At 37.1% G+C, this 24215-nt stretch overlaps 1 protein-coding gene across 6 annotated transcripts in view; it reads right to left on the minus strand.

The window, feature by feature from the left end:
* Nucleotides 1-1913: 1913 nt before the first annotated feature.
* The window catches only part of ELF1 (E74 like ETS transcription factor 1), a 102160-nt gene continuing 79858 nt past the window's right edge, over nt 1914-24215 (minus strand). For all 6 annotated transcript variants that reach the window (XM_026493366.4, XM_048215531.2, XM_057308253.1 and 3 more), the window contains 6 exons: nt 20250-20357; nt 18484-18651; nt 12881-12964; nt 11975-12167; nt 10212-10661; nt 1914-3939 (listed from right to left, as the gene is read on the minus strand). In XM_026493366.4, the coding sequence (XP_026349151.2) occupies nt 3342-3939; nt 10212-10661; nt 11975-12167; nt 12881-12964; nt 18484-18651; nt 20250-20357 (1601 nt within the window). In that variant the 3' untranslated portion in view covers nt 1914-3341. The remainder of the gene's footprint in view (nt 3940-10211; nt 10662-11974; nt 12168-12880; nt 12965-18483; nt 18652-20249; nt 20358-24215) is intronic.

Genomic DNA, 24215 nt, shown 5'->3' on the forward strand with positions numbered 1-24215 from the left:
AGCCAATGAGCTCTGAGGAAATGGCTGCTCAGGGTGTTCTGGGAAAGGTCTTCTTACCAATAAACAGAAACATAGAAGGAACTACTGTAGTTGTCTTGGCAACTACAGCATCCCAGAAATGAAACCAAAATCCTGAGGCTGGGAAAGCAGAGAGGGAAGAAATCTGGTTGCTCACTATGACCCCTGAATTCCTGAATTAACTAACCTGGAAGCCTAACTCCAGACTTCTTGTTTTGTACTATTTAATAATTTTGAATTGGGCTTTTGTTTGTTTCATGCAACTGAAAGCATCCCAATCTTTACTGACAGTTGTGATTTGGAGAGTTAAATTTGAAGGTAAGGCTGGTGGGACCAAGAAGGGGTAAGGCCATGAAGGACATCAACTGTCTGAGGACAGTAAGGAAGGGCTCGACACTGAAGTGTTTGACATAATTAAAACATCACTCCTGTTGCATTGGGGAGAACAGATCGGAAAGGGACAAGGTGAGGTCAATGAAAAGAACAGTGATCGTTGGATAAAACGTGGGGAACTCCAACATTTGCAGAAGTCTCTGGAGCAATACAAAGAAATTATTATAAAGGCAGGAGGAGAACAGGAACAAGCTGGGCACAAAGGTGAAGGCAATAGAGGATTTAAAGTAAGAGTGAGCTATAAAAGGTTAAATACTGGAAAGGCCAAGGAGGATAAGGAAGGATAGAAATTTGGCAATATGGAAATTAATTATGAGCTACGGACCTTTGCAACAGTAATTTCAGGGTAATAGTGAGGGCAAATGCAATACTGGAGAGGGTTAAAGAATGAATGGAAAATGAGGAAAGCATCGGGTTTCAGGGACAGTAACATCACAGGTCCTTCCCTAACAAACACATGTTGAATCAATGATTTGATGTACAAGGCCGGGTACCGAGGGAGCACTACTACGCTCCCGTTCAGGAGTTCAGTACAATGAGATCATGTTAGAGTTCTGGAAGGGAAAGAACTTTTCCATGACCCTCTTAGGGTCCTTAGTTGAACCTAAAAATCAGCCTGACAAAGACAGATTCAAGGAGGAAAGCATGTTTATTTTAATATATTTTACGTGACATGAGAGCCCTCATATGGAAATGAAGACTCAGAGAAATGCGTAAGCCTAAGCGTTTTCATACAAGGTTCGATAAGGAGTGGAAAGTTGGGAAAAATGACAGGAGAAAGGGTATGAGCGAAGGGTGGTAAATGCGGAAATTTAGCAAGGCCTATTCATTCAGATTCTTCTCTGTTTCTGACTTCAGAGACAGAAATGCTCCTTCTAGAATCACGTTTTATTTTTTATTTATTTTTTTAAAGATTTCATTTATTTATTCGACAGAGATAGAGATAGCCAGCAAGAGAGGGAACACAAGCAGGGGGAGTGGGCGAGGAGAAAGCAGGCTCATAGCGGAGGAGCCTGATGTGGGGCTCGATCCCATAACGCCGGGATCACGCCCTGAGCCGAAGGCAGACACTTAATCTCTGTGCCACCCAGGCGCCCCTAGAATCACATTTTAGAAGAGTATTAACTGACATGAGAAAATGAGTAAGTGTACAGTGGTACTGCATTGAGATTTTAATTTTCTTCTATTCTGTTTCCATGTTTCCCAAGTTTAACAATTAACTGATCTAATTTCTAATTAGAAAACTTGGTTTTTAAAGTTTGTTGAATATTATTGCTGAGAAATTTTATGGTTTCCTAATTTTCGGAGCCTGGTGGTCCATAGTGTGCCATCTGGAAGCCACCGTTTGGCACAGCAGCAAGGAAAAAGGAGAGGATGACAATTCTGCAATTCTTATCTGACCAATGGAGCTTGTTACACAAACATTTAATAACACTGTAAATACTAGCAGCATTTTCTGTATACTCATTCTTAAGAGACATTTGCTTGAAAACACAAAGATGGAGAATTTTTACATGATTTATTTAATAATAAACCAATTAAAGATACAAAAACGTTTAGAGGATTCCAAAATTTAAATTTTTGTTTAAATACAAATTCACTCTGTAATATGAAAACATATAACATTAGACCTCTAAACATAATGATTTTTTCATCTACAAAAATTTCTCCTTCGCTGTACTAGAAAATTTGCAGAAAACAATTTTTCTTGTGAAATTAAATGTACATTATTTACAGTTGAAAAGTAATCTAAAAACTATTTCATTTCAGAGACTTAGATATATATGCATATTATCTTTGTATGCAACCCCCCCGACTCCCAATAAAAAATGACCCAAAATATAAAGCAATTATGCTTTTATAGCAACTGCCTACTCAGCCAGATTAGCCCAAGGCTTGGTTGCTTTCCGGACCCTTAAGCAAGAGCCTTGATTCTTTCAGAATGGCAGTATATCATTTAGCACTTGGCAACATAAGTTTACAACGGACCACAGTGCACAGTGGCCTGAAGAGTTAATGAACAAAGTATTTAGGAAGAATTCAGATTCATAGCAGATCTTACAGATAACAGAAGAATGAATTTTGTAGGGCCACTTATTTTTCTGTAATATGTTAGCTATATTTACATTAAGAAATAATTGATAATGTTTTAGTTGATTTAACTTTAAAATATTTGAACTAGAAACCTCAAATTTAGAACCAGAAAGCAAACTGGAGATCATCAAGTCTAATCCAATGTTTCGCTTCCTTTTTTGTGAGAACTGAGGCCCAAAAAGATCCAGTGGCTTTGCCCAACGTTACAGAACTAGTTAGCAGGAGAGCTACTCTTACGCTGATGCTTCTGTACCATCCTGCTTCTGAAGTACGGTTCAGCCATATCATGGACATTTTCTAATCTCTCATGTTATTTTTTACATATTCATAGTTCCTTAATACAGTGCAACCAACTAAAGTCAACCTAAGTGAAATAATTTTAACAAAGTATAAAATAGGTGTCTGCATTTGAAAGAGTCAAGATTTTAACTTACACGAATGGAATGAACATAGTTCTACATAAATCTCCTGTTGCCTTATACTGAAGTACTGTATTTACAAAAGAATCAGAAAAGCTAATACCATGTAAAATTAAAAAAGAAACTTTAAAAATGCTTATGATATAGCAACTGAAAAAAAAATCTGAAAGGGAGGTCTTCATAGTATAAAATGGCTGTTCCTTCACAACTGAATTCTGAAACATTTGGAAAACAAGGAGAAGCACGTGGGGTCCCTCCCTCATCTAACAAAGTCAACATTAACTCTAATATTTTTAACAATTAACTACAAAATTAGGAACCTCTGCAGAATTTCTCTTGGAATCAATCACATAGTTTGCAGACAATTGAAAATGTTCAATTAAAAAACAATCACCCATAATTCCTTTGGTACGTTAGTTAAAAAGAGTTGGGTTCCAGCACTTCGTTTTGCTTCAGAGCGAGCTGAGAGGCGCAGCCGTTGGAACCGGACACCACCATCACATAGGGCTGCGGCTCAGTCTTCTCACTGTCTTCTTTCAAATTACCTTCAGCTTCCCTTTTCTCCGCTTCCTGCATGAGAGTTTTTGCTTCTTGAGCTTTGATAACTGAAGTGATTACAGTACCAGGTGGGTGAGCAACAAGCTGTGAACTTCGAGGAGAAAAGGTCACCACGGGGGTCGTAGCACCGAAGGACGGAGACGAGGCCACGGTGGCACTGCCATTGCAGAGGGACTGCACATTGCTGGTAAGAACCTGCTGCACCTGCGCCGGGCTCAAGACGATCGAAGGAGGGGAGCCCGGCTTCTGGGGCTGCAGCATGACGTTTTCTTTCAGTACTGTCATGGGCTGCGACGACGGAATGGCTTGTAAAATAAATTTCTGAGACCCAGCACCCGAAGAGGGATCCGTGCTGGCTATCACTGTTGTGATGGGCACAGTCTGGAGTGTCACTGTACGCAAATGCTGATTCCCAGGAGACACAACCACTGGCACTTGGGTTGGAGCCTGGATAGTCCTATTGACATGACGAAATAACAGAAAATCAGCATATTCTGCATCATTTAAAACGTTAATGTCTGATGAGTCGTTCTGACAACACAGGAGTCCTACATTTGAAATGCTGCTTCCCATGTCTTCGACTCAGCAAAAACATCATACCGGACCCTGTATTATATGGAATGCTCGACACGAAACTCTCAAGCATTAACTACGATACCATCTATGGGGGGAAGAAAGTCTGTGCCAAGTGCCACGTTAATGCATACGGGGAAGCAATTTCATTGGGAAGGAGGAGGATATCAAAACGCTTGGCAAAGAAGTGATGTCTGAGCTGCTTGAAAGAAAACTGGGAATTCCAAAACAAATGTATTGGATTCACTCTCATTATTTTTAATCTTGAGGGACAATGCTCATCCACAATCACCAAACTTCACAGGATTGTAATTGTTTTCAACCTGTTTTCTATATAGAGAGGAAAAATGAGCAAGTCACTAAAATAAAAAACACCTTGGTCTTAAATGTATACGTGACAGAACTATCAGAAGAAATTTTTTGTGTTTTTTTTAGAAGAAATTTAATAGTTCACAGTCCATATCATATCACATAAAACAAGTCATGAATATTATTAACTCATAAGGGCTCTTTAGGTTGCCAGAGACAGCAAAAAATAAGGGCAAGCTTTGGCAAAAATAAATAGAAGCATGTTCTAGCAGTTTTCTCAGCTCAAATGATCTTCACAGATTCTAGCCATAAAGCTACAATTTAACATAAAATCCTTTGATGTAAACCTAGTTTATGTAAGGTTATTAATCCCAGTTACTGAAGAGATTCATAAATGATATTGTGAGTCAATCCAATTTTAAAAGTTCATTGCTGCGAAAATTATAGTTACGGCCATTGTTAATTTAAAACAAATGCAGTTGAAAAAACTCAGCATCTGGATCTCAACTCCTATGGATTCTGTAAAGCTATTTTACAAAAAAAATAGAGATGGCTACTTCAAATGATTAACAACTAGATTGGCCCCATAATCTGAATGTTAATCATTGCACATAGATTATTATAGGCAAATTTTAGTAAGTTACAGTTATGTGGCCTGTCACATATGTGAGAAGTTAAACTCTGGAGAAAATAAATGGGCTAGGTGGAAATATGAAAAGAGAACTCAGTGCAACTTAAGAGAAACTCAAAGCAAGTGGAAAGACACAGGATGACTAGAGCCTACCCACTGTGCTATGATTCTGATTTCCAAGTTCAGATTCCGACCAAGTTGTCACTGTGAGGGGGTCAGTCTAGAGCAGGATATTAGCAGCTCTTTTGAAGAACAGAGCTAGAAAAGGGTATGAGTCAGGTAATGAAGATTAAATAGGTGGGCAGGGGATGGCTAGAAATAAAGGCCAGATTTACTGATACTATTGGTCAAGCAGGGAAGAGTTGGGAGAATACAGAATAACTTTGGGAGTCAGGCAGCTTTTCCAAAATATACTGTGCCTTTCTCCCCCCTGCCTACCTGAATCAGGATATCTCAGTGGAATCTGAGCCTGGGTATGGTACCTGACCCTGCAGCCAGAGATCATTTCTTAAATAAAGGGCTTCCCATAACAAGAGTTCATGTACATGTGTATAAAGATAAAATAGTACACATAGTACATAGTAAGCACACAGACTGTATCTAGAAATATGTGTAGTCCTGCCACCCGGTAAGTACTATTATCCCCATTTTACCTATAAAAAATTAATGCACAAAGAGGGTGAAGAGCCAGCATAAGGTGACCAGTTAGATAAGAAAAGAGGCCATCTGACTGCAAGGCCTCTGTTCTTACCCATTACAACACACTGCCACTTCTTCGGTCCTCAATAACTTCAGCTAAAGATGAATATTGTCTATTATATCTTTAAACTGTGGGCTATCACACACCTTTAATACACAACTCCACCTTCCTCTTTTCCTCCCTCAGGTGTGGCACAAGCAATAATGTACTTGGAAATTTTCCATATTGCTAATCAGGGCTACCACCAGACTTTCAATGCTTTTGTTCAAACTAGAAAAAGACCTCCTTTTCTCAAAACACCTGACTGCCATCTGCCAGAAAATACATATACTCACCTATAATATCTACAATGTAAATATCTGGCTTATTTGAACAAATTCTAAAATAATTTTCTCTAATAAAAAATTCAGAGATTAAAGGTAAAATATTATGCAGCCTTTTCCCAACCACAGAAATTTTAAATTATTTTTTCTTAGTTAATAATTGAACAGTCAGGGGCGCCTGGGTGGCACAGCGGTTAAGCGTCTGCCTTCGGCTCAGGGCATGATCCCGGCGTTGTGGGATCGAGCCCCACATCAGGCTCCTCTGCTATGAGCCTGCTTCTTCCTCTCCCACTCCCCATGCTTGTGTTCCCCTCTCTCGCTGGCTGTCTCTATCTCTGTCAAATAAATAAAATCTTAAAAAAAAAATAATTGAACAGTCAGTTATGTCTGGTGATTTTATATAACAAAGGTTATAGTATAGTTAACTACTTTATAAAATTTCCTAAGACGCTTGTAACCAGTAGTACAATACTGGAAATTTAAAATACCTCAAACTTTCTGAGACTAAGAAAGATATACAATATAACATTAGTTTTTCCTGCGTATGTACTCAGGTGTCAAGAATGTCATTTAACTGTTACAATCACCTGTAAAGTTATTACCTTTATTTTACAGATGAGGGAACAGACTCAGAATAGTTAATTAGTCCAATTCAATGTTATATCTAATAATTGACAAGGCTGGAGGACTGGAAAGTTATGCCTACATTCTTCCTACTCCATTACTTTGCTTTTACAGTAAACTACACATGATACATTTTTAGAGGCTAATTTATTCAAAGACCCTAAGACTAATTATTAGTGCTTGAATAAATATCACAGAGAAAGAAGTTATGCTAGGTAGGTATATGAACTTGCAAGTGTACCAAGGGACAATTTTAGGAAAAAATTTGACCAGAGGTTTACTTTTGCTGTAGTTGTTTCTTTAAATAACACGAAGCCAGAGTCAAAATCAAATTGTAAAAATTGAGCATATACACCATAAATCAGTTAAGGAAAGCTTAATAGATTTCCACATAGATACATGCAATTATATGAGATAAAAAGACACGAGCAAAGAAAAATTGAGAAAAGAAAAAACATGTTGCTACTTCATTGTAAATAACTGGTAATTCATGACAGTTATGTGAATCAGCAGGCAGGGCGGCAAATCATTAAGCTCACTGCTTTGCACTAAGCTGCTTGCATTAAAACACTGTCTCCACCACTTACTAGATGTGACCAGGCTCCTTGGCCTCTCCTTGCCTTGGTTTCCTCATCTGTAAAATAGGAATAATATTACCTCTATCTCATTGATCAGGGAGGATATTAGACATTAATATAAGGAAAAGTGTATGAAATACAGAGTGCTTTCAAAGTGTTAGTTCTTGTTGTTACATTAATTTAATAATCTAATTCATTAGATTATAGGCCTGTATATTCCATCTTCTCTTAGCTACAGAAAAAAATCTTTAAATGGTCTTCGATTTTATTGATAAGTAGTTACAAAATTAAGAAAAATATAGCCAAAGTGCTGTTATTTTTCTTAGGATTGACAATATGGTTACTTAGGATAATTTCTCTATTCTTAAGACCTGTATGTTGAAATGTTTAGGAGCAAAATGTCGTAAGGATGTCAACTTACTCGACAAATAGCCAAACAGAAAAAAGGTTATAAACAAATATTGAGCAAAAACAAATAAGGCTATCAACTGTGAATCTAGGAGGATGTAAATAGGTGTTCTTTGCACTATTTTAATCTGTCGATATTTTGAAATTTTTCATAACGAAAAGTTGGGGTAATTATAAAAAATACAAATAAAAAATAAATTGCTAAGCAAGGAATTAATCTAATGAAAAATGATTCTAATAATACATTAAAATTTCAGAGTAATACATACAATTTGCTTGAAATTTAACACTTTTTCTTTCTTTCTATATAATGGAAGGGAACAGCAGCAAAACCTGAGCCATTATAGTCAGCAGCTGTCAGTCTTCAAAGAGTATTATTATTCATTAACTTTGGCCTTTCCACAGCTAGTAATTTCAGGGAATAAAATGCATCCATAAAAGGTTTAACTGCTTTAAAATAAGTAGAATTTTGGGGAGATACAAATAAAAGGAACAGCCAAAAGAGAGAAGAATTTTTTTAAGTCGAAGGAATGAAGAAGAATGTGTGTGTGTGTGTGTACATAACACATAAATATAGAATGAGTTTTTCAAAAAGCGCGTATGTTTTAAAGTTTGAAAAGTTAAATTTTGTCATTTCTTCATTATATGAACAGTCCACTTAGAGAACTTGTAACTCTGAGAGGAGATACAGAATGAATATATATACTACTTGAAAGTAAGTTCTATAAATTTGAAGGGATGTTATGTGCTAGACACTAGGCTAAGTGGTAGGAGAAGGACAATGAATAAAATGTGGCTCCTACAGATTGAAATACAGGAGGAGATGAGCATTCAAGTCAACCGCAACACCTGGTTCATTGACCGGACTACGGTGCAGCCAAGCAGTCAGCTTTAGCGAGAAGGCAAGGAAGGAATCATGAGCAGAGAGTGAGAGCTGGTAGCTGAAGCTTCAGAAATTTGACTGTTCTCTGCGTGCGACACAGATCGAACAAAAGCTGTGAGAAGGTAACACAGCAAAGCTGTGAGTCTTATATAGGTTGGACTGAAGCAAGCAAGGAGTCCACAGAATAATCCAGGGTAGTCAGGGACCCTGGAAAAGAAAATTCTGAAAAGTACACGAGAAGACAGTTTGCAAATCATGGCTAGGGAGTGTATTATAGTTTCATATCTGTGGGATTTTTTATTGGAGGGGGCAGGTATTTGTTTTTATCCTCAAGGTATAAAAAGCAAACTGATTACAGATGCTAAAAAATAACTGAATCACTCCAAGAAGGGGATCCTAGTGATTAACTGTGGCCACGTACTGTTTCCTATCAACGCAAATACATGATAAGATGACAAAGAGCCTAGAAACCAATGAGATTCCTCTCACATCCAATTAGATACCCAGTCACCACACATAACCAATAATTGACCTAGAGGAAAATAAAATATTGAAGGCAAACAGAGAGATAAATAAGTACTCCTTTAATAAGCGAGTTAAATAAAGTTTAAATAAAGTTAAAGTACTCCTTAATAAAGGAGTTAAAGTTTAAATAAAGTTAAAGATTTAGCATTCCTGTCCAATTAAAATGGGAAAAATGTCATCTTTATACTCCTTGCAAGTCAATTTTCATGATGCCAAAAGTTTAAATGGACCATACAAGGAAGACTGGAACATCTAACTTTGCCTTGATTCTGGGTAATGCGAGTTACTTCAAGGTCAACTGAACAAAATCCCTGACATTTATATTCTGGAATATACAAATGTTGAGACTGAAGTCACTAATGAAAGTAATCAAAGAATCATTTTTATTGGATTTGGAAAGGCTCCTATATTTTATTATAATTCATATTCTGGAAACTTATGAGAGTAGAAAAAGAACAGAAAAAATACTGCAAACGTCCATTTAATTTTCTGCCTTCCTCTTTTTCCCCCATTCTATACCAGCAAGACCAGTCCTAAATTCTGCAAAAGACCAGTCTAAAGCTGATAAGGTTTTCTTGGTCAATTTGTTGTTTCTTACCTTTCTTGGGGCTATGAGGCAAATTTGATTTGACTGATAAAAAACTATTCTTCCAATTTCTGCCACTCTAAAAGCCTGAAAAAGTGGACCTTAGATTCTTGGCCTCCATACCTCTTTGAACTTTAGAACTGTTCCGTGACAGGATCCTCCCAAGGAATAGTGTTATTTCTTGGAATTCACTACATTCCAGAAGGTCACAATATGTCAATTTATGTAGAATTTTTACGGCTTCTGACTTTGAAAAAAAGATCTGAAACCATTCTCTGGATTTTCTAATATGTGGATCCCTTCTTGTATGGATCAGTCGAATTATACAAAGGTATAGTGGACTAGATTTAAATGGATAGAATAACATCAAGTAATGACAAAGTTTAAAAATAAGGAATCACTGATACAATGAGAGGACTGACGTAACATAACTGCTGCTGAAAACCATCTGCTGAGCAAGATTTCCAGCTTTAACATCAATATAATTTTTATTTTCACTTCTGAATCCCGACCCAGAGTCATCAACGAATGAGGACTCTGGTCCGAAACATCACATAATGATATGCATCGATAACTTTGGTTTTCTCACCTAATGCTCTGAACAGAAGAACTCAGTGTTTCATCCTGCATGCTATTGGTTACACTTGCTTCTCCTTCTGGGACGGCTTGTACTGGCTGTACGACATGAATAGTCCGGAAGAGCTGGGTGGGGTATGGAGACTGTGTGGGCTGCACTGTCCTCAGAACTTCTGATGGCTGTGCAACTTCCACGGGATCTTTGGGTTTTGTAGCTTTAGAATTCCCTGGTTTGAGAACTGTAGTGGCTCCTCCTTTTATCCCTGGACTTGAAGATACTCTCGATCTGCTCGCTTGGTTCCTACTTGAAGTGGTTGTTGAAGACAGTGATGGATCTGAAGACTCTATGCTGGAACCTGGGTCCTCATCGTCTATATAAATAAGATCTTTTGGCATTTCCTTAAACTGATACACCAAGCGTTGACCTTCTACTTTTGCCAGAATACCCCTTTGGTAATAGTACCTATTTGAAGCAGACAATTTTATCAATATTTTATTCAATTAAACATAAATTAAAATTATGTTCAACAAAATTAAAGTTCCTTAATCATAAACAGAAGTTTAAAGTTGGAAACAAGTAGGAGAAGAATTTCAAAATGAAGGGCAGTTATTCCATATAAGATAGTATAATTAAACACAGTCTTTTCTAAATAAATGTAAAATACACATACAGATAAAAAAAATCCTTATTATCAATTAAACCTAAAACCAATTCTGATGAGAGGATTTTTGATAAAATATATGGGTTATCCTAGTCATTCATTTTTCTTCCTTCGTGTCCCCTTCTTCCAACTTGCCAGAATAATCAATTCTACCACAAACCTCAAGAGTTTATTTCTCTTCTGTAGTTTATTATAATGTCCCTACCAGTTTAAGTTTGGTTCAGTGAATTGGATTCGGTTTTCCATATAAAATTTAACGAGGTATAAATAGAAGTGATTCCAATTTTGTCACTGATTTTAATTAGATGGGTGGTTAAGGAGGGCACGTATCTCACGGTGCACTGGGTGTTATACGCAAGTAATGAATCATGGAACATTGCATCAAGAACTGGGGATGTACTGTATGGTGACTAATAGAACAAAATAAATATTAAAAAAAAAGAATCTAAAAAATGTGAGTTAAAAAAACAAACACACACAAACTGTAACTAAATAGTTTTGGTTTAAGAAGGTTATCAAGTTATCAGATGATTGCTACTTCCAATAAGTCTTTCCCTAATAGATGTATATCTTGAAGAACAGATAACTGGATCACAGAAAAACACACCAAAAGTGAGTTTAGGAATGAAAGAATACCCTACCTAGTTCAAAATGTTCACAATGTCTAATATTATTCTTGAAGCATTTATTCCAACATAATACAGATCGTACCTGAAATTTACATTTAAAAAATGTACCCTCTTATTAAGTACCTGCATTACCACTACTTGTTAATTTTGTGCTGAATCCAAGGTTAACGGCTCAAAACATATGAGCCCTGTGGCCAATTTATAATTCCTGTTTTGGCAGGATTTATGGCAGTTTGCATTTTCTAATCCCTTTCTAAGTAAAATATCTGTGGTTTGCACGAAGACTTTTTTTTTAAAGAAAAACATTTGCCCAGATCAGAATAAAATTTCAATTTAAATACATACTGATTTCTGTAAGTGGCGCAGTTTTAGCACTTCAATAATAAAATTCACCATTTTGTAATCCTCTGCCTTTTTAGAAGCTACCTTTTTAGTATTTAGGAAACAATATTCTTAACACAATGAGGTACAGAAACTTCATGTACCTGAGAGCTCTTCCCATGGTCTCGTAATTCATGTCAGGTTTGTTTTTGTGCTTTCCCCACAACCTGGATACTGCTTTAGAATCCACCAGTTTAAAAATGCCTTTTTCTCGCTGGGTCCATTTGATATATTTAGGACAAGTAGCTTTGTCCTGGAGCAGTGCCAGTAAAAACTCCCAGAGATAAATTGTGTTTCCTGAAACAAAAGCAATTTCTATTTGACCAAAATTTCATTGGAAAAGAGCAAAATTAAACCCAACTAAAAGTCTTGGCAGTTCCCTCTATAATTATACAAAAATATTACACAATTTGGTTAGCACTGGTGATAATTTTTAGGGTCTCAATATAGGTCTTTTTATTCGTCCCATATAAGACATCTGGACAGAGCAATCTTGGCAATTAGACTGAAGACGACTTAAGAAGAAAGCATTCTGAGATGACTTTTTCCCTACCTCTTTAAGAACCATAACATAAAAGACCGAGTGAAGTGTGGTACAAAACCTTTCAATGGTTGTTCTCTTTATATCACAGCCAGTGGATTGACCTTAACAATTTTCTTCAAATTTGGGCAGCAGTTACGAAAATAGTAGAACTCCAAAACAATGTTATAAAGTGTCTACGAACTGAAAAGCTAACCTTGCTGAAATCTTTCAAAAGGCTCAATCTTAAAGGATGGATTATTTTGACAGGTACATTAAAAAAAATCTCTTAAATGGATTTCTTGGGCTCCATTATCACCAGACTCTTTACAGAAGGTGCCAACTTGTACCTTATGAGCATTTGGCAGCAAGAAGATCCATTTCAATAAGTCAAGAGAGCTGGTGGACTTTACCTATGATATGTAGGTATTTTACAGCAATCTAAATGTTATCGGACCTGTAAGCGTTGTAAGGAAATTATCATACTTACCCTTACCATCTTTATTTTTCTTCTTCACAGATATGTTTGGCGTAGTGGCTGGGGAATCTGGTCGTGGAGGTTTCGTTTTTCTCCCTGAAAACAGAACAGCTCTGTGTAAGGATTTGCCATCAAAATTGAGAGAAAATGGACAATTTAGCTGTTTATGAATGCTATTTGGTCATTTATCCTAAATTTCATATGCCAAATACTTTATATATATATACAGAATACCACACATACTGGTTTCCTAAAATGCTATTTACTCAAAAGGAAAATAACTTCAGTGAAAATTTATCATTAGTGTAGGTGTGATCACAAATGCTTTTGTGTACGAAATGATACGTCGGCTCACTTATAAAAGTGAGGTTAAGTTTAAAACATTGTGAGGCAACAAAACTGACGGTGCTTTCTTAAAAATGTGGGGGAATATTCCTGATGTTGGTAAGACTTGGGCTCAAAAAGTAAGCCATACAGATTTACCGGTCTGTTGGTTATATAAGCTTTTTACAATAAGAGAAGTCAATTTTCAGCTTCTCTCCCATCCGCATACAGGTCATTCTTAAATACTGGAAAATTCCCAAAACTCTAGATACACAAAAAATGCGTGAGGCAAAATTCTGGTGAACTACATAGTCAACTTTCACTTTCCCATGTATTTTGAAACCTCTCATTTTTCTATACTCCTTTTAATTCACAGCAAAACAAACTTTACAGTTAACGTATGATTCAATCTCTGAGTCCACTTCAACGGTGCTAACTGTAGTCTGACCCGAGCTTTGTTTGTGATCTTCTTTTGCCCCATTTATCTAGAAGCACAAGTTGGTGGAATTTTGCCCAGGATTTATGCTGAGATGATCATGCCATCTGGACAGACTACCTTTCTGCACATGAAAAACAATGAAAAGTAAGCATAAACGGATACCTTAGTATATTTTACTCCAACATTTTTTTTAAATTAAGTAATCTCTCTGCCCAATGTGGGCTCAAACTCAAGACCCAAGATCAAGAGTCTCCTGTTCTACCATAGCGTGAGGCAGACAGGTGCCCCTTTACCCCAACATTCTTGAGGCTGACTCTCTCTGGTCTAGATCACGAGGGTGAATTCTGGGTTAGGATAATATAGGGCAATAACTTAGAAGATCAGAATTCTAGACCTAATGCCACAAGGTTAGTAACAACACATCCCCAAACCGAATAGGAAAAATTCTGAAGTTAGGGTAAGAATCAGAAGTGGATCAAAAAAGTCACTCTTCAGGCCCCTCTTAATGTATAAACATAGAACCCAGTCCGCCAGCTATCTTCACTTCCATGCCTGCAGACATCTGCAGGGAACCATTCATGAGGCAGATACTTCTGGGTGACTGCGTTAATGGTAACAAATATTAAGAGCAAAGACTTCAGTTAGCTCCTAGCCCTCCTGCCACCTTATTTTATGCCTTCTATTTACCTACTTTTTCTGATCGATAACATCATTTTCTTTTTCCCACTGTTTTCACCACTAGTTTTAGTCAAGACAGTGACAGCTGATAAACCTACCCAATATCCATCCTTTCCATCATCTTCCTTACCATTCAAGGTGGCATGCCTTCATGTGAGTTTTATGTTAGCTGGATACAGAATTTTTGGTTGACAGTTCTTCTCAATACTTTGAAGATACCCAACACTTCCAGCCTCTACTGGGAACTTCTAAGCTGCCAATCTAAAAATCAATCCTCTCCAAGTAATGTACTTTCTCCCTGGTTTGTTCATCTCATCTTTTTTGGGGGGTGGGGGTTGGGGGGCGGTGTTTTGCATTTTTACTATAATGTATTTAGGCCTGGATTTGAGTTATGCTACCTAGGACTCACCATGTTGAGATTAATGTCACTTTGGAAAACTCTGTCGTTAGCTTGGAATACTGCCGCTTCCTTGCTCTACGTGGTCTCTCTTACTGGAGCTTTGATTAAACATGTAGACCTTTTCATTCAATCCTCACATCTCAAACCCTTTCATATTTTTTATTCCATATCAGGTCTATGTTGGAGCTCACTAATGCTCTTTTAAACAGTGACTAATCTGTTTAATCCATATATTATGTGTTCTGTTTGACTCCTTCTCACATCAGTCTTCCACTATTAATTAGGATATTAGTCCTTCACTTTAAAAACAGCTTTACTGAAGTGTAACAGACATACAATGAAACTGCATATGTGTAAAATCTACAATTTGATATCTTCCAACATAAGTCTTGACCTGTGAAACCATCCCTATGTTCAAAATAGTGAACATATTCCTCACCTCCAGAAGTGCTTTGTACCCCTCTGCAATCCTTATACCTTTCCCACTCTGCCCAATCCAAAGGCAGCCAACTTCTGATAGATTTTCTGTCATAGATTAGTTTGCAGTTCCCACAATTTTATATGAAGACAAACATATATTTACGTATATATTATATGTAAATTTGGCTTCTTTCCTTTAGCATAATTATGTTGAAATTCATCCACTTTTGTTGCATGTATCAACAGTACATTCTGTTTTATTGCTGAGTGGTATTTCCTTGAGTAGATATACCACAAAGTTGTTCATCCAGTCAGCAGTCGATAGACATCTAGGTTGTTTCAAGTTTTGGGCTATTGCCGATAGAAGTGCTAAGAACATTCATTCATGCAGATGTTTTTCTAGAAATGTATGACTTCATCTTTTTTGGGTAAATACTAAGTAGAAGAATGGCCGGGTCACATGTTAAGTATGCATTAAATGTTTAAAGAAACTGCCAAACTGTTTTAAAAAAAAAAAATGTCTCCACGCAGTAAGGTGGGGTCATCTCATAGGGCTCACCTCATTTGTTTCCTGTTTCTCAGGGATCACTTGCTTTTGTTGACTGATGTCTTTAAAGGCACTGTTTCATATATTTTGTCTGTATTTTAGTTGTTTTAATAGGAGGATAAACCCAGGTTCTGGGGGTTTATTAAAATTTTTTCCCAGCATTACTGAGATATCATGACATGTAATTGTGTATTTTTAAGGTGTACAATACGAAGATTTGATACACTTCTAGGTTGTAAAACAATGACCACAGTAGGGTTAGTTAATATACCATTACCTCACATAATAATTACTTGGTTTTTTGGGTGTGAACATTTAAGATTACTCTCTCAGCAACTTTCAAGTACATAATAGAATATTGTTTACCAAAGTTACTATGCTGTACATTAGATCCCCAGAACTTGTTCATTTTGTAACGAGAAGTTTGTACGCTCGGACTGACATCTCCCCATTTGCTCAGCCCCCCAGCAATCACAATCTCTCCCTGCCTCTATGAGTTTGGCTATTTCAGATTCTACATGTAAGTGACAGCACACAGTATTTGTCTCTCTCTCATTTCACTTAGAATAATGCCCTCAAGGCCCATCTATGTTTTTCCATGCTGCGATGAACATGAGAGTGCAGTATCTCTTCGATATCTTACTTTAATTTCTTCTGGACATACACCCAGGAGGAAGACTGCTAGACCACAGGGTGTTTGTAGTTTTAACATTTTGAGGAAACTCCATACTGTTTTCCATAGTGGGTGTACCAATTTACATTCCCACCAACAGTGCACAAAGGTTCCTTTTTTTCCACATCTTTGCCAACAACTTATCTCCTGCCTTTTTGATCACAGCCATTGTGACAGGTGCAAGGTGATAGCTTACTGTGGTTTCGATTTGCATTTCCCTGTCGATTAGTGAAGTTGAGCATATCTTTTCATGTACCCGTTGGCCATCTGTAGGTCTTCTTTAGAGAAATGTCTATTCAGGTTCTCTGTCCATTTTTTAGTGAGATTGTTTGGCTTTCTTGCTATTGAGTTGTAGGAGTTCCTTATATATTTTGGATATTAACCCCTTATCAGATATATAACTTGCAAATATCTTCTCCCATTCTGTAGGTGGCCTTTTCATTTTGCTGATAGTTTCTTTCCCTGTGCAGAAGCTTTTTAGTTTAACATAGTTCCACTTACTAATTTCTGTTTTTGTTGTCATATCCCAAAATTACTGCCAAATCAGGTTCTGTATTCCATCTTGTCTAGAGGAGGAAGTTCCACCTGGTATTTTGTAATGGTTGACCTTCTTTTTCATTCTTTTGCCTTAATAACTATAGTCATATTCACTGAGCTGCTTTTTTTTTTTTTAAGATTTTATTTATTTATTTGACAGAGAGAGACAGCCAGCGAGAGAGGGAACACAAGCAGGGGGAGTGAGAGAGGAAGAAGCAGGCTCCCAGTAGAGGAGCCTGATGTGGGGCTCGATCCCATAACGCCGGGATCACACCCTGAGCCAAAGGCAGACGCTTAACAACTGAGCCACCCAGGTGCCCCTCACTGAAAGTTTCTATTTGATAATTCTATTAACTGAAGTTCTTAGAGAACTAATCCTAGAATCTTCTATGTCTTCTACTTCTCATTCAGCAATTCTCTTATTACATATTCTGTAACACTGCAGTGTGAGCTCACCTTCAACAGGGCATGAGGAAATCCTGTCAGCGTGGGTTTAAACGTATGACTTGCCAGAGCAGTTTTATACAAGAGCTTCTGCCTAGGACCCCAAAGTTATTGCTAGTCTGGGGTGACTTTTACGTTAATTACTTGCCTGGGAATTTCTGAAGTCAGTAATAGTTAAAATCTGATCATAAACCTAGATTATGTAAGCCTACCATTATGAATTCTGACAGAAAGAATTTTTCCACTCAGAGCCCCAGCTGAGAAATACAAACTTCCTTGATACCTGTTCTGTGCCAGTGAGTGGACTGTTTTTCCCAGGAGGATCCCAATGACATGCTGAAGTCTCTAATCCCTCATCTCGCACTGGACCAAGACATAAGCGTCTGCCTCTGCATGGGCAATCAAACTGACGTACCCATCTCATCCCTTCAGAGATGCTGCGGCCTCAGCTCACTCTTAGTGTTTTTATTTTCCTCTTCACTTTGGGCTCCTGGACTTCCCCTTACTTTCATGTGGAGTTAGGTTACTGGGTGGCTGGTGATTAACCAAGATATTAAACTCAAAATATTACACAAACTACTAATATAACAAAATAAAAATTAAAAAAAAAAGGAAAAAAGAAAAAAAAAGAAAAAAAAATATTACACAAACTGGAGGAGAATCAGAAGGCAATGAAATGGGAAGAGTGTCAGACTTTAGAATGCAGACATGGTCCTAATGAGTGAAGAGTGAAAAATTCCCTTTGAAATTTAAATCTAATTAAAATCTAACATTTTCCTCTTCAATTACTTACCTGCTGATTTCCAACTCATTATTTTTCCCACTGGAATCTTACATCGGAATCTATGCTGGTGGTTTTCAAACTACGCCCTGTGGACGGAAGCTAGAAGCTAAGTGCCCTTACCCAAGCTCTTTCTGAATTTGGATAAAAGGGTTTAGATAAAAGATTGAGGCTTTAAAAAGTTGGAAAGCCCTATTCCGTGAGATACACCAAATAATCTAATATGAAGATCTATACCTTTTAATTTATGTCTTGTACCCTCACTTCTTCTTATGTAAGTTTTAACTGGTGTACAAATATCCTTGAATAAAAATTACATTTAGATTCTGCATCAAAACTGGGCTGTTAGCCCTAAACAAATTAATCACCCACCTTTCTTTCTCTTAGGCTGTTCTGGTGATGATGCCCCTGGCGAGCGTGCATATGTCTCTTGAACCTGCTGAGCTTCCATCACTTCAGGAATCCCGTCTAGTGTGACGGACACATGGGTGATGGGGGCAGCAACAATGTCCTCTTCAGATGAACTAAATAGATTATTATCTAATGGAAATAAAATCAACTAATTATAATCAACTTTGTATTATAAATCAAAATAATCTCATCAGACAATTTCCTATTTCTATGAAGATTAAAGTAGAAATAAAATCTTGAAATCTAGTCCATTTTATTTCCGCTGTCCTAAATTAGGCACCCCAAGTCAGACCAGGCTTGATAGGACTAATTTAATGCCCTTCTTACTTGACTTCCTCTCGCCAATCTATCTTGTTTCTCTTCTCCATTCTTCTCTCATTGTTACTAAAGTTATTCTCGGAAACCTAAGTCTGATTTGACCATATAATTCTTCTACACAAAACTTTATGCCCTGAAAATTTTTAGAAAAATAAAACTGACTTTTTGCATAGTTTATATAGAGGAAAAAACTAATAATAAGAACAACCCAAACTCCACAGCCTGCCATTTGAAGCTTGCACAATGTAGATCAAACCTACCTTTCCACTCTCATCTCCCGCCTACCATGAAGCTTACAGTTCAGCTACACCAAAGCATTTTTATCTCAAACATTTCACTCTTTTTTTACAGGTCTGTCTTCTTGGCTCAACCCATTCTCTCTACCTTAAATGCCAGTCCCTAGCTCCTCTTTCCACTAAAAGCTTATTTGTCTTTTATAGCCCAGGTGAAAACATTCCTTCCATAAAGCCTGTCTCTGACATTCTCAGCCAGAGTACTCTTTTCTTCCAGAACACTTTGCCATCCTTCCCAGGGCCTTTATTTTTGGCTTTTACATAAACAACTACCTTCAAAATTAATCTGTAAACTTGAGGGGGGAAAAAACAGTTATCTGTTCATTTGTGTATCACATTATTGCCTAATGCACTGCTGTGCATACAGAAAATACTCAACCACATCTTAAACTCATTTAGTAATAATTTTATGAGTTTGACGCTTTGTCAGAAAAACTCAAAGGAGAACATGGATTTAAAAGCAGATCAATAACGTGGCAGTGAGGGGCGCCTGGGTGGCACAGCGGTTAAGCGTCTGCCTTCGGCTCAGGGCGTGATCCCGGCGTTATGGGATCGAGCCCCATATCAGGCTCCTCCGCTATGAGCCTGCTTCTTCCTCTCCCACTCCCCCTGCTTGTGTTCCCTCTCTCACTGGCTGTCTCTATCTCTGTCGAATAAATAAACAAAATCTTAAAAAAAAAACAAAAACAAAACGTGGCAGTGAATTTTCTGCCATGAGGTGGTAGAAATTTTTTCAATGAATTTTTGCCTATTCACTGATGAATACTCATACAGATCATTAAATTATAATAGTTTGGGCTGTAAATGCCCTAATACTTTCACCAATGAGATTACAAGAATAAATTCTAGCTAATCTGCTATTTGACAACTAAATACATTATTTTTATTCCTAAAGGTCTCACTCCTCAATTAAAAAAAAAACACAAAACTCTTGTTTAACAGAATACTTCAGCAAAGGTGTCTCAACTAGTTCTGTACTTTAAAGTGCGGTGGGGACACAAAACATACCAAACATGATCCCTGGTCTCTAGGTCTTTGCCATCTAACAGAGAATGATGGCAAGAAGAACTTTCCCAAGTATATTACCATGAACAGTCATGGTGCATGATCACTCACTTATTCGTTTTTCATCCAGCATAGGGCCAGGAGAATCCATATTGAGGAGTGCCTCAGCAGCCTCGATAGTTTCAATCGTTTCATCCCCATTCGGACAGGACGCTTCAACTACGATACATTTGACGAAAACACGAGTTAGCTACAAGACCTCTGCTGCTCGAAAACACAGACTTGGATCTCTTGAACATCACTTAATGCTTGGGCTTATGTACATACTTTGTATCAACAGATAAAAACCAATCCTGAATAGGACTATTAAATATTTCTCTACTTCTTTTTTCTCAGTAGACTCTAGATAGGCCACCCCAGCATAGAGCACAACACGGGGCTTAAACTCACAACCCTGACTGAGATCAAGGCCTGAGCTGAGATCAAGACTGGGAACGCTTAACTGACTGAGATACCCAGGCGCCCCTCTATGTCTCGTTTTTTTACTGCTTCCCTCCCTCTCCCCTCCCCCCGCTCATGCACGTGCTCTCTCTCTCTCCCTCAAATAAATAAATCTTTTTTAAAAAGGGAGGGGCACCTAGGTGGCTTAGTCAGTTAAGCATCTAATTCTTGGCTTGGGCTCAGGTCATGAGATCTCAGGGTCTTGAGATTGAGCCCCACGTCGGGCTCTACGCTCAGAGCAGAGTCCTCTTGGGTTTCTCTCTCTCTCTGCCCCTCCCCCCGCTCTTTCTAAAAGAAATCAATGAATTTTTTAAAAATAAAAAATAAATTAAAAAATAAACATATTAGATATACTTCAATCCATTAGGTACTGTCTTTATTAATGCTTAAGTTGTCCTATGTTTGGCTAAAAAAATATTTTTTGTTTTTTTAAAGAAGAAAATAGATCATGAGTTCATACTAATATTTTCAATTCAAATTTAGTGTTACAGAATTTATTTCTAGAATTATATATTTATACCATGTATTTATATAGAATTTATAGGATTATAAAATTTTTATCTAACTTTGCAATTTAACACTTATATATCCAATTTTACTCTATAAATCTTGGCTCCTTACTAGATTAACTTTGTTATTTATTTGATTTTACCCTAATTTATCTCTCATATACACACATTCACACAAGTTGTAATTACTGAAAACAATTTAAGATTCCTTAGCAGCTTTATTTTATTCTTTGCTTTTTAGGCTATTTCCTGTTAAGAAATGCACAGCCTTAAAAATAACTTTAGGGGCACCTGGGTGGCTCAGTCAGTTAAGTGTCTGACTCTCGGCTTCGGCTCATGATCTCAGGGTCGTGAGATCGAGCCCCATAGTGGGCTCCAGGCTGGGCATGGAGCCTGCTTAAGATTCTCTTTCTCCCTCTCCCCCTCTCCCACTCACATTCTCTCTAAATAAACAAATAAAATCTTTTTAAAAATCACTTTTACCTTTTTTTAAAAGATTTTATTTATTTACTTGAGAGAGAGAGCACACAGAGGGAGAAGCAGACCCCTGCTGAGCAGGGAGACCCAAGTGGGGCACAATCCCAGGACCCTGGGATCATGACCTGAGCTGACCTGAGCCCTGAAGGCAGACACTTAACTGACTGAGCCACCCAGGCACTGCCCAAAAAAATCACTTTAAGTAAAGCTTCTCTATATGGTTATGCCACGCCTCAATAATGTAATTAGGCTCATCTGTGTTAGTGTGCTTTCAATTTTTAGATTGCTAATTCTTCCTCTTTTGGACATAGTGTTGGTCTATAATTATGTTAAATGTTTACAGGGTTCCAAAGTAAAAATGACAAATCAAAGTACATTTAGAAAATCTACCTTTCATCCCTGTCCCTTCCTTTTCCCTGTAAGAAAACATTTTTATTAGTTTTGGGGTTTATCTTTCTATTTTTAAAATATAAGCAAAGACAGATATCATTTATACACTTTTTCCTATCTTAAATAAAAAGTAATATACTATTTATGCTACCTGACCCTTGCCTTTTTAATTTACTATACAGTAGAAATCATTCCACAGCTATATACAGAAATCATGTCACCTTCTGCATTTCAGAAATAGGAGGCAAGTTAAATATGTTTAGTATCAATGTTAGCTTGTAGAACTTTGTTTATTCCATTCAGCTGCAGTGCTTAGATTGAGAAAAGCAAAATAAATGGGTAGGTCCTACATGGAACAGGAAAGAAAACCAAAAAAGTACATCGAGCTTTTAAGAACAAAGAACATGTTAGCCTTTCATTAAATGGATGACAAAAATTTCTTCTGGCAATAATAAACCCCACAAGCTTTTCATACATGCATTTTAAAACTTCTTTGTAACAGATTAGCTGTGATCTAGCAACTAGTTAAAATCTATTTATACCAAGAACAGAAAGCATTGATACCATAATAACTTAGGGAATAATTTATTAAATGCATTTGTTGTTATTATAAATTACTAAAAATTGCGTTTGACCTTATAAAAACAGACAAGTATACATATGAAGAGACACATACTAGTATTATTTAAAAGACAAGATTTACTAATCAATGTAGTCATCGTGGTTACCTTCTATTTGAGAAACAGTATTTGTACCATCTCTGTTAATAATTTTACTTTTAGATCTTCAAAGAGTGGCAATGGGAGAACAATCTCCACATACAAAGAACTCATGGTCAAATGATTTTCAAAAATTGTTAACACCATAACCTTTTTCCAAATGAAACCTTATGTGGAACTCTTAACATACAAACAGATGAAAGTGGTATTTTACTATTATACATGTATTTTATAGGTTCGAATATATATCAAATTTGATATGAGATCAACCAATCATAAAAATGAAAGTATTGCAATGAACATGAAAATTTGAAATCAGGGCATACAAATGACACCTGCAGTCTAATATGAGCCTCATATCCATAAAAATAGATCAATCTTTTTATTATTGAAAATTTCAAACAAAAATAAAAATTATGGAACATAGTATAATGAATTCTCACATACCCGCTCTCAGCATAAGGTCAATCTTCTTTCATTCCTACTCCAATTACTGCTCCCAAAGTTCTCTCACACACACTCCACACCCACTCCCCAGATTATTCTGAAGGAATCTAAGACACCGTATTTCATCTCTAAATATTTTAGCGTATGTATGGTATGTTATTGTCATACCTAAAAATACTAACAATTCCTTTACATTATCTGAAGTACTACCTCGGATTCACATGTACAGTTTATAAATTCTTCTTTCCCTCTCTCCTTTCCCCCTGCAGTTTCTGAAAAGCACAACATTCTTTCCACTCTTACTTTGAACTTAGGAGGGCTCCAGAGTTCTTTGGTTTCTTATGTCATTGCTCAAACAAGGATGGAAGAGTTAAAGGCTCAGGTTGGGAAACAAGAAAGGGGAGGAAGAAGAAATATGCAAATAGAAATCTGGTTTTCAAGATATGGCTTGTTCTCTAGACCCATTCAATACCAGTTCTATTTTCCAGGAAGGAAGGAGTCTGTTTGCATTTTGCCATCAGCTATCTTCAAGTTCAAGCCCAAGAGAGTGAAATACTGAAAGAAAGAAGTAATTCTTTCTCCTAAAGATCTAAGATCTGCTTCCCCAGTCTCTCTTTCTTCTCTGAGGACCACCCTGATGACTAAAACTGGGAATAAACACCCCCTTCAGGGGAGACCCTCATTCCCAACCTACAGAGACAGTGTAGCCCTACGCTAAGGCATCTAGAAGTTACCACAGAATATACTGTAAAAAACTCACTAGCTACACAACAGATATCTATCTGCATAGCGATGGTCATTCTGTTGTACAAAACACGTAACTCACCATCAGTAATGAATGGAAACTTCTCATCTGAGTAATCTAATTCCCTAATTGGTAAGGAAAAATCTGATAAGTCTAGATTTATCAAAAAAACTTCCACTGGGTTCCCCTGAACAAAAAATGTGACTATAGCAGAACATGTTTTGTAAAGAACAGAGGACAATACAAAACTAAGCGCTGTTTGTTGTTGTTACTAGTGGAGACTCAGTCA

This window comes from Ursus arctos, unplaced genomic scaffold (genome assembly GCF_023065955.2).
Source record: "Ursus arctos isolate Adak ecotype North America unplaced genomic scaffold, UrsArc2.0 scaffold_10, whole genome shotgun sequence".
Classification (NCBI taxonomy): domain Eukaryota; kingdom Metazoa; phylum Chordata; class Mammalia; order Carnivora; family Ursidae; genus Ursus; species Ursus arctos.